This window comes from Solea senegalensis, linkage group LG5, assembly GCF_019176455.1.
Source record: "Solea senegalensis isolate Sse05_10M linkage group LG5, IFAPA_SoseM_1, whole genome shotgun sequence".
Lineage (NCBI taxonomy): Eukaryota > Metazoa > Chordata > Actinopteri > Pleuronectiformes > Soleidae > Solea > Solea senegalensis.
The window spans coordinates 2,609,266-2,624,387 of NC_058025.1; the positions used below are offsets into that span (position 1 = coordinate 2,609,266).

The following is a 15,122-nucleotide window of genomic DNA, read 5'->3' on the forward strand; positions in this document are numbered from 1 at the left end:
CTCGCGGGTCGCGGCCCACATGCGGCCCACCAGTCGATGTCATGAGGCCCTACATTTGAACAACATTTTTAGAATAGCAATAATATATGAAGTTACCACATTATTACATTTATTAAATTCAACATTCAAATTCAAATATAAGATAAATAAATAAATAATTTATTTGTATATTTTTCAGTTAACCTTTATATTTTTCACTCAAATCTATCCTTAAATAATCATATCCATACCTATACAGTAGAATTCGATTGTATTGCAGCTAAAAATAAGTTTATTTATGAATGAATATTTATAAAACATAAGAGTTCAGTGAACATTTCCAGCCTCTTGTTAGAAACAAATTGACATAAATAAATTGATAAATAAATACACCCAGGTTAGAGTTCAGTAAAGTTTACACAACACAAAATTCATGCAAAGCTTTTGAGAAATTGTGTCAGATTCTTTTCATCTTAACTTTTAGTTCTCCAAAACTGAATTAAAAACATATTTCAGTTTTGCACAGAAATAACTTCTGGATTGATTAAAATATTCCTGTTTGATATGGAAAGTTTCATCTTCATAAATGTAAATTCATGTATGAAAGAAAACCGATTTCAAAAAAATATAACTTCTGTCTCTTTCATGTTGCAAACAGCGCGTCTGAGAAACTCTGATGCAACGCAGAGCAAGACATGAAAGTTCACGAGAGGGCAACTGAGGTTCACACCTGACGAGCGTCAGAAATGCACTTTTCTGAACGTATTTACATATTACTAGTACTTTAGATATTCAAATAAACGATTTTGACCTTTTTGAGTGCAATTTTATTGGTTACAGACTTGGTATATATTTATAAATACATTAAATTTGAGTCACAAAGATAACAAATCATTGATGCTGTGCGTTTAATAGCTGAGTTCTCTCTAATATGATGATCGAGTGGGCAATCTGTGCGTCTGCGTTGAGGAAGTTGGGACTTATTCAACTTTAGCCGGAGTTTTCAAAAGTCTAGAAGACATCAAAAACATTTGTATTAATACCCAGCTACGTGTGAACGAGTCCTTTTATCTGTAATAATCATGTTTTTGCTGCGCCACGGCGGTTTCAGCTTCTCTTTCCAGCTTCAGGCATCGTTTATAAAGGCGAACAGGAATCGCCCTTTTCCTTGCGTCGTGGCCTGAGTGCTGCTCCTCCGTCTTCTTTAGCGCTCTAAGTAGGTCAGAGGCTTTGCTGAAGCCTCCGGAACATCTACAAGAGAAACAACATCCGTAACAGAAGCCGTTAAACTGGAAACTTATGCAAACTGAGGTTGTATAAAGACAAATAAGGCAAAAAAAAACAACCTTTTTCTGCGCTGGCATTTCTTCTTTTTCGGCACTTTGAAGCAGCGTTGAGAGACGAAATCCGCCAGCAGTGCGGGGACGACGCTGGGTCGCTTGAAGCGTCTGACGCTCGCAGCCAAGCTGTGAAATTGAAAGACAAACAGAGTTTATTTACAACCTCTTATAGAAGGCAGGAAAGGGAGAAAACAGCATATACAAGACCGGGAAAACAGCCTCTGGGGACGTATTGTACATAAGAATGAGGTGTTATCATACGTGAGGTACAAATGAAATCTGTTCCATTTTATGTCAGTAAGACATCACCATCACGAGCAGAGGGATTTTTCCACTGACAGGCTGCAGACATGCTGACGGCTCAGTCAATAACAATAATGATGGCGGTGTCATGATCGAGTCTACAGGCGCTTTTTTTGACAGGAAAAGCAAATGTAGAAATGATTTAAACTGTGGACGGGTGAATTTCATTCTCTGCTTATGTGGACATGATCATTTTGACATATTTCTAATAAAAATGTTTGTTTTTGTAGCCTCAGAATGAGCTTTTTATATACGTTATTGAGGCAAGAGCCTTACTTTAAAAACCCTGCACCGCCAGGTTTCTACAACAGCCTGGAAGGACAGATTGCCTTTTGCATTTTGAAGCAGTTTAACGATAATTAGCAGTAATTACTTCACCTAAATACGTGAAACAGATAATCAAAACGTAAAAAATAACTTTTTTAAATGAGCATTTTCAAGAAAAATAAATAAATGACTAATTAAAAATGTAAGGTTTAGAAATTAATCCCAGTTCTCTGAACCAGACCAGCAGACCTCATGTGGCCCGCCACTTAATATCAAGTTATTTCTGTATGTAAATTTTAGATTAATTTTACATCATAAATACGTTTATATTGCGAATTATTTATCATCCCATATCAAAACAAACAGTTTTATTTTCAAATAAAGTGAAATATCATTACAAATATGATGATTTTGATGTCTTTTCTTTCCTCAAACAAGAAAGACTAGACACTCAGTGGTCTCCCCAGACCGGTTGAGTTTGAGACCCCAGACCAAAGTCTGGTCTGGTCTGGTGTGGTGTTATAGCAGGGTATTTTCTATGTGTAAAAATGAGACATTACCGTGTGGTACAGTCACAGTGGTACACGGTCTTTGACTCCTCGTTCTGTAGATCGTACTTCTTCTCCAGAGGACGGATTTGGAATCTACATTCGTCCAGATGTTTGAGGCTTCCACACAGAAGCTGATAATCTGTGAATTGAGAGTGAAAATAAACACGTTGTTATCATTATGGCACAGATTATGTTAGTGAACCCATATATCTTTCGTCGTTTCTGATTCAAGTGAAGCTTTCTGTTCCTCCAGGAGGGGGCAGTGTTGCTCCGCCCCCATAAAGTTGCCTTCGGGGTAACTTTTTTTTAAATACAGTAATCCAGCTGTTCTTTTATAGAACCATCAATCATCTCAGCTATACTTCTATTAAAGTGTTAGTGGTGTAACTCCTTACTACTTTTAAATCTCACCTTTAAATGTACTTTTATAGAAATGCTTTTTTTCCCCCTCATATTTTCAATTACTTTTTGTTTAATTCTTTTGACAATACACATTTTTTATATTCTTACTTTAGGTATGTGGACTGTATGTTTGTGAATATGTGTTTCTCATGTGTTACACATCGCCTTTCAGCCTCCTGTAAACTTTTAATGTTGTGTTGTTAACTTACGAAAGCACTTTGAACTCATTTGCTCTAGAAATATAATTGGTTTTTATAATATAATTCATTAACGCAATTGTTAAAAAAGGAGATTCAGAAGTTCTGATCATTAAAGGTGAGAGCAGGTCACTCTCCTGCACCAAAGTCCATAGAGAAAATAAGTGTTTTTAGCGGCTGGTGGACCGACATTCATCAAAGCCATCGAAGATACAGAGACAACACAGGCATTAAAGCCATCAAAGACAACACACGTCAAATAAACCTAAACTATCCTTTATATTTTAGCAGAAACATTAGACTAGTTAAACTCAAAAGAAGAATCAGTGACTAAATCATTGATGCACCACACTGAATGCAACACAGATGTTGTGTTGCAGGAACCACCCACCTGGAATTGTGTCATTATTTTGTTTTAATCTCTTTCTCACGTGGTCACTTTGTGCAGTTGTTCTTCCCTGGAGCGTCTGACGCGTGTCGTTCCCCCGCGGACCCGAGTCCATCTGCTGCTGTGGTTTGCGGTCTTCGTGGAGAGTGCTCGTGGTCTTTGGTCGCGCTTTCGTAAATGCATCAGTGTTCCAGAGTGTTTTCCGGCGCTCTTGTTTGGTTTTGATCTGCGTCGTCCAGAGTGTCGTGACTCTCACTGAAGGTCCGTGTGTAGCTGTGGGAACAGTCGTCGTTTCTTGTCCCAGACTATTTTTGCACGGTGTCCTGGATTCACAGCAGCGACTCTGCTTCGGAGGCTGTTTGTGGTTATTTGTTGTGGTTTTGGTTGTCGTTGAGGACAGGATGCTCTGTGTTGCTGTGGACACGTGTGGAGGAGCCTGGTCTTTCCTGTCGCTCCTCTTTCTTTCGACTCTTTTGTCTCTTGGCGTCAATGCGACCACGAAAAGACGCGTCGTCATTGGAGCAGTCGTGGTGTTTGTCCTTGATGTCTGTGGCTTTTGTGAAGACAGTTTCTTACAACCTTTTCCACTCGCCCTGGGGTAAAAGGTGTCTCCTCTCGGTGGATCTCTGGATCTACATCTGTGCTTATTCTTTGGGGGTTTTCGTGGTGAGCCGATCACCGCCCTCGTCTCCTCACTGCCGTCGTCGTCTTCTCCATATTTGCTTGTAGCGTTGGAGGTGTTGTATGGGAGGGGGGTTCTGAGGACGGCATATGGAGCCTCTTTGGATACTTTGCACCTTCAAAGAACAAACACATAATGTTCATTTACTTTACTTTACTTTTACAATTATTTTCATAATCAATCCGATTTGAAAATAATTGGTGTTGATGTTCTCAAATGTCTTGTTTTTGTCCACAAACCAATATCCTTCAGTTTTAATTATTTCTTTGTTATATGGAGCAAATAAAAAACATTTAAGAAGCTGAATAATTGTCAGTTGCCGAGTGATTTAGTCATCGATCGAGATCCAACACATCAGGACAGTTCCTCAGCAGAGTCTGATGATGTAACACTGTTGAAATTCAGCCATTCCAGGATTCCTCGCTGACTCTTGAGCAGCTCCCTCGTGTCTCCGTGAACTTGATATATCTTCAGCCAGACAGACGGACAGACGTGCTTCTACAAGCTGCGCATTTGCCACACAAATAAACATCATCATCATGACGTTTGACTCACATTCCCCACCAGTGCATCCTGGTGCATTGCATCTTCTGCTTGAGCTCAAAGCACGGAACGCGCAGGATGTTGAAGAAGCTGTAGCCCACCATGCTGGAGACGGTGTCGTTGGCGCCGAGAAGACACTGACGAAACCTGCAGAGAGGAAGTCAAACGTTAACACACACAAATTATATTTCTAACCACATTCAGTATCTTATCAAACTTGACATCCTGGTCCCTTTAAATTATTCTAAACAAAACACTTTATAGTTCACAAACTATTACATTATTGCAGAAAATTGGACAGTATTTTCAAGAATTAATTCAGAGGAATAAAGAAGAATTTTAGGATCTTTCTCATGAATGCAGAAAATTGTGCCAAATTTGTGTTATTTTGATAAAAAGTCTTATATCTCAGCAGTATTTTAAAGAATTAATGCAGAAGAATAAAGACAAAGAATTTTATGTATATTACCAAATCTATCTTTTCAGACTCAAACTTGACATCCTGGTTTCTTCAAATTATTTTAAACTTTGAATAAAGGAAGAATTGGTCATTGCTATCTGTGTTTGCTTTGTACTTGATATTTGTTGTTAACATGTTTTTTTTTTTTAGGCTACAGATCTCACTGTAACTTCCTGACAAAATAAAGTTTCAATGAAATTTAAAACACAAAATAAGCTTGGTAAATATCAATATTCTACACCTCCGCTTTGAAACCTCAAGATTTTGGAATTATAAGTAGTTTTTGTAATTACATTTTACACTTAGTATTTACAATAGTCAATTTCCACCAATAAACACCAACATTGTGCACACTGGTCCTTTAAAATCAAGTGTTAGTTGATGGTGCGTTCATGCGTCTCCTTATAGAAGAGTGGAATGTGAGTAAAGTGTATGTTTGTCACAGTTCTTGTAAAGTAAAGTTAAAGTGATTTAAGTGGAAGATTATCGGCAGCTGTGATTATTCAAGCAGGATAAGAAGTAGGCATCTCTATTCTCGCACCTTTAGTTAAATCCTCGACGTCAAGACCGAACACGCTGCTCGCAGTTTATTTTTGACTGCCTTTCATACCATTCTTCTTCCTCCACTATTTACTGCTGATGCCTCTTTTAATTTCCACTTCACGAACATTGCTGTGTGTTTGTGTTCTGAAAAGTAAATCACACATAGATGTAATAATCTGTTCGGACAATCTACTTATTATTCCAAAATCTACTTATAGTTCCAAGAATTTCTTATAATTCCAAATTTTACTTATAATTCCAAAATCTACTTATAATTCCAAAATCCATTCCAAAATCTATTTATAATTCCAAATTCTACTTCTAATTCCAAAATCTATTCCAAAATCTACTTCTAATTCCAAGAATTTATTTATAATTCCAAAATCTACTTCTAATTCCAAGAATGTACTTATAGTTTTAAAATATACTTATAATTCCAAGAATGTATTTATAATTCCAAAATCTACTTCTAATTCCAAGAATGTACTTATAGTTTTAAAATCTACTTCTAATTCCAAGAATTTACTTCTAATTCCAAGAATTTACTTATAATTCCAAAATATACTTAGAATTCCAAAATCTACTCCAAAATCTACTCCAAAATCTGCTTATGATTCCAAAAGCTACTTATTATTCCAAAATATACTTAGAATTCCAAAATCTACTCCAAAATCTACTCCAAAATCTACTTATGATTCCAAAAGCTACTTATAATTCCAAAAATCGACATATATATATTGGAATTGGAACTATAAGTATGATTTTAAAGTCTTGCAGTACTGTGCAGTACTAAACAAAGCAGCAGGTACCAGGTTCTATCACGGATGGAGAAGCCAAAGTCTCACCTTTGGTCGCAGTCACAGTGTGAGAGGGTGTAGAAGTGTGAATTGAAGACTCCGTAGTTGACGGTGAAAGACGGGATGACGTGCAGACAGTGGTCGTGCTCACGGCAGCATCTGTCCGTGTTCTCAAACATCCCTGAGTAAAAAAAATCATTTCAGATGCAAGCTGAGAGAATAAAATTCACTTCAAGAGTTGTGGGCCCCAGGGGCCTTTTCTTTGGGGCGGCCCCTGAACCCCTTAGAACAGCCCCTGCTCACACACTCACCAGATGAACACATGAAGGTAAAAAAAAAACCTCACCTAACTCTTCATAAGTGGATGCTTTACTGCTCACTCCACACCAAAGTGTTCCCGGGACAATCCAGCTGCGCTTCCTCCGCGCCTTCGCCTCAGCCGCGTGTCCTTTCACGCGCGCGCGTCCCTCCCGAAGTGGACCCGACGTGACCCCGAGGAGAGCCGAATCTGATCCGATCACTTCACACATGAGGCAGCAGAACAAGAGGAGGAAGAGGAGGAGGAGATAATGAAGATGAAGATGGAGGCGTTTTCTCTCCATCTCAGTGTCAAATGTGTGTGATCGGACCAGTTTGAGGAGATTAAAGTGGATTACACCACTGCGACGTCACTGTTTTATTCTGTCAATGATGGCACGTGCTCAGATGGAGAGAGAGAGAGAGAGAGAGAGAGAGTCTTCCTATTGGTTTACAGATGTTCAACAGTGGCGTACACAGACATTGGAGAGGGCAGGGGCTCACGTGATTTACATACATTTACACATATATCAGACCACCTGTCGTAAAAGTGAGACAACATTTTAAAAAATCTTTCAAAAACTGTTAAAAATGTTACTATAGATGATTTGGCAATAAAAAAAAACAATTTTTATACCCAAATTTAACATGAAGCGTAACATTCAACCTCTAAAACTAAAATTTTCCATTCAGGAATGAACAGCAGCAGCAAGTAAATAAATATAATTTTAACATCTTAATCAAGAAATAATAATGTGCTTTAGAGTACATTTGAAAAATCATGGATAATAACATTAATAAAAATGATAGCATTAAAAACATCAAGAGCTTCTACATATTGGTCTATTATCCATTACAGAAACATTATTTTTGATAATTACCAATACTGTTAATTTAGGCCAGTGGTGACTTAAATCTCATCCTGGTCTAATAAATTGGTATATCCCCAAAAAATAAAGTAAAAAAGTAAGAGTAAGTGTTTGGAAAAAACCTATAGTGCAATTATTATTATTCCTGTATTAATGGATTCAAAGTGAGCAATGTCCAACTGTAGATCAGTTAAAAAGACTAAAACATCCCTGAAAACTTGCTTTAATCTCCAACATTTAGCAAAGGAAATGTGTAAAATGTCAATATTTAACAAGCGAGTCTGGTGTCTTAGCTGTGATGACTCCACCCACGTTGATGAGCTACTATGAAGCCATGGAAAACGACGTGTCGTGCTAGAACTGTATAATGGAAAAGTGCCATGAGTTTGCTGGCTACCATCAGAAACATCAGGAGGACAAAGACCATGAAGAGCTTTTAAAAAACCAACAAAAGGTTTTTTTGTCACAGACACACACTCACTTCTCCTTTTTCATTAGATTTTATTGATCTGTGTAAACTCTCTGCAAAATCTTTACATGCAAAGTTATTTGCAAACGTACATAATCCCATGCATGCACTATCTCTATTTACAAATGCGCAGATTTTAACCAAGTACAATCCACTGAACCGGCAGAATCAAGTAGAAGCGAGATGGCAACCTCAGATAAAAGCATGGTACATGAAAAAGAATGTGGATTATAATCCATTTAGTCGTCTGATGATCAAGACTACTGTAGTTTGGCATTGTATAGTGTGTGTGTGTGAGATGCTACTGGTGGTTGTTCCACTCCCTGCCACAGGGGGGCAGAGTGGCTGTAGTGTAGAGACAATACGACATCTTCACGTCTGCGACTGAAAAGATCTGAATAAGATCTAACCTTCTGCTCATGTGCTTCATTTATTGTAAATACACCGCCGTCAAACCAGATTATTCAGATTACACCGATCGTAGTCATGCAGCATATTGTACTGTGTTTGTTTATGTGTGCGCGCGCTTGTATTTAAAGTATCAAGAGGAATGTTATGGGGCAAAGTGTAAACATTAATGGAATTACAACAGCATTGATTTTTTTCCTATACAAAGTATATATAGATAGATAGATATATATATATCTTTATTTATTTATAATCTTGAACCACAAGACATGTCATGCATAGTTTTTTTTCTTTTCTTTTCTCTTTTAATCTTTGTGATGTTGGAATAACTTGCAAACAGCTGTATAAATTGAGGTCATTCCACTTTGTAAGGTGTGCTTTCCTTGGTTTTGCTGTGATTAGTGAACAAATCAGGGCTGGGCGATAAAAACCTGATCACAATATGTTTTACAAAATCAAGATTTTTTTTGCTGATACCTCAAGTTCCTGATGTACGCCTGAAGAAAAACTATATTCCCCAAACCATTTAATATGGAGAAGCACTTTTGTTTTTCCCCACTCCACCAAATTTGTGCATAATATTTCTGACTATTCTTACCTCTGTTTCTGTAAACTTAGACATAGAGATATGGTATATGCTTGATAAATGAATCACAATTTGATTTTCTGTATGTATTATTTAGTAAAAAAAAAAAAGAAGCTTGAAACTAATGAAACAAACAAATGATCCACCAGTACTTTTTTTTTAACTTTGGAACTCAAAAGTCAGAACTGGGAGTGACTTCGCGCTCAAATTCACCACGTTCCAGTCGTACAGACAGAAATATCGCAAATGTAGCTAGGGCTAGCCATCGCTCTACGCGCATACAAGCGGTGTAGCAACATGTCTACGGCTAAGAATTAAACAGTACTGTGTGTACGACTGATTTACTGTGAAACAAATACGAGAGAAATGCAGTTAACAGTAAAAGTAGGAGTGTTTACAAGTTGTGAGTGAGGAGTAAGGCTAGCATGAATCAGCATTTCCATCTGCTAACAGCAGACAAACTGCTACTTTGTGTGTGTGAGTAGTAAGGCTAGCATGCGTCATGGTTGTGGCGGTTCTTTGATAGCCGTTAGCTCTTCTTTTAGCCGCCATGTTTTGCAGCTTAATTGCGAGGGCAACGCTAGTTTAACTCTCAAGTCCTCAGTTTCGTTGACCGTAGCTCTACTTTTGCTCGTTTCTGCTCTCTTTTCCAACACAAAATACATATTATTTAACATTATGTGAGGTTTGTTCAAACTAAGGGAAGCAATGTTAGATGAAGACATACTTTACCATCTCATTTTAGCTAGCATGATCTTACTTCACTTACTAATAGGGCTGTGTATTTTGGCAAGAATCTAGCATGCGATACAATAACGCGATACGGGGGAATGATGACACATAATGCTATATTATATTGGGATAAAATAAGTAAGATTTCAGTCCCGATCTGACCCCATGGGTGTCTTCCAATTTTAAGATGATTTGAACAGATTATCTGGCAAAATTATCCTGTAGTGTGAGGGATTAACAGACATGATTTTAATGAGTTTCCCCGATTTAAAATCCTAAGTATTACACACATTGAGTGGAACCCAGAAAGAAACAATGTGAAGCAAGTTGACCGGGTACTTTTGTTTAGAACCATAACTTGTACAAGCCAAGTTGACTCCATCTTCTCAGCCATGACTTCATCCACAGTTTTTTTGTGTAAACATCGCCCACACACAACAGCTATTATAAGTGACAACGTGTCTGTTCATGATCTGAAATCACGCTAAATCGGTGTCTAGTCTGGATCGTCTAAGTCTGTGCTTTCTCAGGATTTAAACATTGAAAAACTGCTTACAAAATTGGTCTGTCGTCTCCCACGTATGAAAATCCTCTCATGTGGGGCAGGCTTAAGGTGATTTATTGCGAATTTCCCCCCCAAATTAAGTAAAAAAAAAAAGTTCTTCATATATATATATATTTATATATATTTATATAAGCAATATACAGTTTTTATTTGTCTTGTGAGAGAAGTGGAAGGAAGGGAAGAAAATGAAAGGACGAAAGCCTGCTGCTATAAATAGTGGTTGGACACTTATACACAGTCCATAAACCACTGTCAAGAATCAAGACGTGCGATATTTTATCTTCTGGCATTCCTATAGCAACCAAGTCATTTTTTCAAGCTTTTCAAAGCTTGGCAACCTGAATTTTACCGTGATTCCATTTCTAGATCTTTTTTTTTTTAATCGCCCAGCCCCGGGAAACTAATACACAAGTGATTGGTATGTGGCAGAGGGAAGACGCTCCCTTGCTTTGTGCAAAAGGACTAACGTATGTAAGAGTATGAGAGGCGTCTTCTGCCCCACGGGGCACACAGTGCATGCAGGCGAAGCTGCAACACACTTATGACATGATAAACCAGACTGTACCACGTTCTCTCCTTGAGAAGTGAGAGCAGCCAGATGTGTCAGGCAGTAGAAAAACTAGCGTAGAGGTAGCAGGAAGAGGAGGAGAGTCCTTTTCATATTTTTTTTTCCTGCTTTTATGAATCGAAATCAGAAAAAATAAACCTTCAGTTTCTCTAATCACACTTAATAACGTCCCGCTAACTTAAAAGAGTCACAGCTTATCCACAGCCACACGTAGAAACTCCTAATCGCCAACAATCATTAGGTGTGCTATAACTTCAAAATCACAAAATCAGCAACAGCGACCGATGAAGAGAATTCATCGAAGCTCATGGTCCGCTAACGTATGCGTCATGTGCGTTATCAGATGTCTATCCTAACCTGAGCAATGTGTTAATAAGTATGTAAACATTTCTTCACGGAAATATACATGTATGTTCAGGACAGTGGGCACAGTAGAGACACTTTAAGGTGCAGCTGTTACAGCATACTCACGCAGTTTTGAAACGCAAACTATTCTACTATAATCACGTGAAAAATCATCAGTCGGCCAAATTCCAGCCTGAATGCTGCTTCTGACCTCGGACAACACAGCCTATTGCTTTCCCCGCTCTGTGCCAGTGCAATTCAAACGTCCGTCAGGTTTTGGCGCGCTATACCGCATCACGTCACGTATACGCATCCATCAGTATGTCTTTGTATGAATTTTTGATTTTAACAAAGAAAAGCGGCATGAAACCAGATCATTCGAGCGAATCTTGGAATGTCACTTAAAGGTTTTTCGCGCTTGACAGAGGTGAGAAAGTTGTCCATAAAAAAAGATCGCATTTTTGAGAAATAGTCATGACTGAAACTTGCTCATTTCACTGAAAATGGATAACACGTCGGACACTTGGTGCTCAAGAAGCAGAAAATTACCGAAGCTACCGTCGTTTGCGTCATCGAGTTGCTCCCTCTGGAGGCCTTTGCGACGGACGCATTTTTTTTCATGCAAATTATTCGTACGTTTGTAAGTATTTTCCGCACGTGTCCAATCGTGCAAAAACCCTCAGGGTTTTTTAATGATTCACTTAACAGCAGCGGATGGAAACACACAAGGGCTACGTTCAGATGTTCCAGCCACATTCTTCTAATCAGATTACAGATTATATTGCAGATCACATTCATCGCGATGTTGGTGTCAGGAGGCTGCGCAGAGAACGCCAGCAGCAGTAGAAACGTTAGCTGAGCTATTTGTAAACTTGTTAGCTTTGAAAACGGTCAGATTAGACTGCACGGCCTCAGATTAACTGTGCTGTATTTGTGTGTCTGTTACTCGTTTACTTGCAACTACATTTTTCCACACGTGATACAAATATCCCTTTAGTTTAAGCAAAGTTTGAGCAAAGTGAGCCCAAACTTTCAAGCGTGTGCTCGCCATTGACGGCTGGATTAAAAGTCATTGGCAGCTTCATCATCACGAGCGTTGTTAGCATTTTATGATCAGAATCAACATAAATATCAACCATGTTATTGTTTGTCTGGATGCTTATAGACACTTTGGTATTGACCAGTATTCAATTTCATAGCAGTTCTCGATTACCCATGCTTAATTCCAAAGTGACTGATTTCAAAAATCAGAATTCTGTGTCACATCAACGGAAAAAAAAACAAATATAAGTCACTTCAGTCTGGTCACCTGAATGTAGCCATAAGTGCACGTTTTCTTTTGTTTGCAATATACATTTTCATGGAAAGCAGGTTACTAAGACGATGCACGATGCTCCGTGTGCAGCTGTTTCAATGACAAATGTCTTCCTTCCATTAATGAAATCTCTAATTCATTTAAGCGGTGGTTTGTCCCAGAGGCAGATTTAGTATCAGCACAGGAAGGGAGATTGTTAATAAGAAGAGAAGAGGAGAGTACACTACATTAGAGAGGGACGGACGGATGTGAGCGGCGCCTCACGCACAGAACGAGAGAGGATCAAACACAACAGAACGAAGAAGAAGAAGAAGAAAAAAGTGCTTTAGGGAGATGAAGTGAAGAGAAGAAAGGTTTTTAGCTCATGCTGTTTGTGGGAGTAAACGAGCGGTTAATCGCTGGCGACGTGATTCTCGTTCACCAGCGTGTGCCAGCGCTCGATCTTCTTGTCCTTGTTCTTCAAACACTCGTACCAGTGCTTGAGCCGCTCTCCTTTGGCAGTGATACCCAGCTGACAGCCGCCTGTCAGAGGAACACAAACAGAGCAGTGAGGCGCCAGAGAAGCTTCAGTTCCCCCACGGCGAGGATCGAGCACTTACCGATGTAGTCGTTGGATTTCCCGATGTCATAATCCCACACGGAGATGTCTAAAGTCTTCTTGGCCAGTTCGCTGTGTTTGATTTCGTAGCCGAATTCCTGAAATTCCATCAAGACAAAGAAATGATATTTTCAGTGATGATAAAAAATGTGAAAATAAGTTTTAAACTTTTCCAGAACTTTGTCAGACTGCTACAAATAATCGGATTTTGGCTGGTTTTCAAAAGCTTGGACAGGAAAATAAATACATTTTTCAAACCTGTTTAAAACAACATTTGGAGGGAGTTTGAAAAATTTAATTCGCATTTCTACACTTTGGCTGCTCAAATATCGCATTTCAAATCATCCACTGTAAAGGCAACAGGGGTAGGAAGTAAATGCTAGTTTTTACTCAAGAAAAATAAATTCAGGAGCTTGAAATTGACCACCTCACTAATTCAAGACAGACTTTAGTTCAGTTAATATGATTGGTTGATAAAATCAACCTAAAAAACACACAACAAAATCAGGTTAACCTGCATTCTGAACACAAACCTCGTTAAACTCCGGGTTCAAAGTCCTCTTCTTGATTTGTGTTTTGCACTTGGCCTTCTTCCCCATGTCAGGTTTCAGACATCTGTCGTTTTAAATACACGCACATATTCCATTTCATTAGTTCACAAGGTTCAGGACCGTCTGAGGGTGAACTTCGCCAGCTCATTTTCTTTAACATACATTTTAACATATGGGTCGGAGTAGCCATTAGCATCCATGGCGGCCAGGTGAACGCAGCGGACGACGCCGACGAGGAGGCGGTTCTGCTGGGTGCTGTACATGAGGGAGATCAGGATACGACCTCGCTCTTCCACCTCTCCGCCATCCTTCGCTGACTGCGACAAAGTAAAGGAGTAAAAAAAAGACTTTTTAATAACGAGCTTATTTGAAACCAATGGGTTCCCACTTCACACATATGCGTCGCGTTAACGTGGCTAACAATTTTGCTGTGTCCACCAATGTTTGGTTCACATTGTCTGACAAAAAAACAACAACATGTCTCTGCACTTTTAAAGGGGACAAAATAGTTCCCTGGTGTCCTAATGAACATGTCAGTGAGATGCTTTGGTCAAAATACCATAAGGATGAAGAATCATAGCAGTTCAATAACCATGCTAAACCCGCCCCTTTCAGAACGCTCAGTTTAGTTAGTTTTTTTTTATTTCCTTAGGGAAAGTATTCCTCTGCATTTTGACCCATCCTAGAATTAGGAGCAGTGGGCTGCCACACTGAGTGGCGCCCGGGGAGCATTGGGGGGATGGGTACCTTGCTCAGGGGTACCCCAGCCCTTTTTGGCCGGGTGGGGATTTGAACCAGCGACCTTCTGGTTACAAGTCAAGTTCCCTTTCCACTTGGCCACAGGCTGCCCATATGGCCACAGGCTGCCCATTTTCGTGCATGGTCCCTTTATATGCAAATGAGACACAGGCAAACACACACCCACTTCTTCCAGGGGGTTTCTGATTTGTCCTCTTTACAGCGCTTTACATCTCTATTCGTCTCCCCCTCCCTCCACTAGCTCTCTGACAATATCAACATGGCAGCGTGCACAGAAAACAGCGAGAGTGGCGTCACAGGAAGAGACGTCCTACATAAGGATCGAGCCGAACACTGCCGAACTGTAAATCAGTTAAAAACACTTATGAACAGAACTGCTGATCGCCAGCGGCGCGCTGAATAAACTGTATGTTGCTGTATCAGACCGGAGACTGTGCTCCGGAGACCTCACCACCGCTGACCAGCTCCGGTGCTCCGGCGAGCTGGCGATCAGCGGTATTATGTCAACGCGACACAGAGAGTCGCCACCGCTGATCAGCGGTGCTGCACTCTCTGTGTCGCGTTGACATAATACCGCTCTTCCTCCCTCGCCTGCACTCTCGCAGGGA

At 39.5% G+C, this 15,122-nt stretch overlaps 2 protein-coding genes across 2 annotated transcripts in view; both read right to left on the reverse strand.

The window, feature by feature from the left end:
- Positions 1–663: 663 nt before the first annotated feature.
- On the reverse strand, positions 664–6,982 carry LOC122769413 (group 3 secretory phospholipase A2-like). The gene is made up of 7 exons (XM_044025933.1): positions 6,799–6,982; positions 6,501–6,633; positions 4,665–4,799; positions 3,431–4,224; positions 2,450–2,579; positions 1,326–1,445; positions 664–1,230 (listed from the first exon to the last, which is right to left on the reverse strand). Exons 1-7 carry the CDS (start codon positions 6,980–6,982, stop codon positions 1,047–1,049), a joined length of 1,680 nt encoding a protein of 559 aa, XP_043881868.1. The 3' UTR covers positions 664–1,046.
- A 3,129-nt stretch (positions 6,983–10,111) lies between these two features.
- The window catches only part of LOC122770144 (rabphilin-3A-like), a 28,317-nt gene continuing 23,306 nt past the window's right edge, over positions 10,112–15,122 (reverse strand). Inside the window, exons 15-18 of the mRNA XM_044027148.1 lie at positions 13,918–14,072; positions 13,738–13,819; positions 13,206–13,302; positions 10,112–13,128 (exon numbers count right to left, since the gene is read on the reverse strand). Of these exons, the coding sequence (XP_043883083.1) occupies positions 12,998–13,128; positions 13,206–13,302; positions 13,738–13,819; positions 13,918–14,072 (465 nt within the window). The 3' untranslated portion in view covers positions 10,112–12,997. The remainder of the gene's footprint in view (positions 13,129–13,205; positions 13,303–13,737; positions 13,820–13,917; positions 14,073–15,122) is intronic.

Coding starts and splice junctions, on each gene's coding strand:
- LOC122769413 (XM_044025933.1), bottom strand. CDS start 6,982: ATGTGTGAAGTGATCGGATCAGATTCGGCTCTCCTCGGGGTCACGTCG. Junction 2,580..3,430: donor AAATAATGACACAATTCCAG/GTGGGTGGTTCC, acceptor CTCAATTCACAG/ATTATCAGCTTCTGTGTGGA. Junction 1,231..1,325: donor AAATGCCAGCGCAGAAAAAG/GTTGTTTTTTTT, acceptor TTTCTCTTGTAG/ATGTTCCGGAGGCTTCAGCA.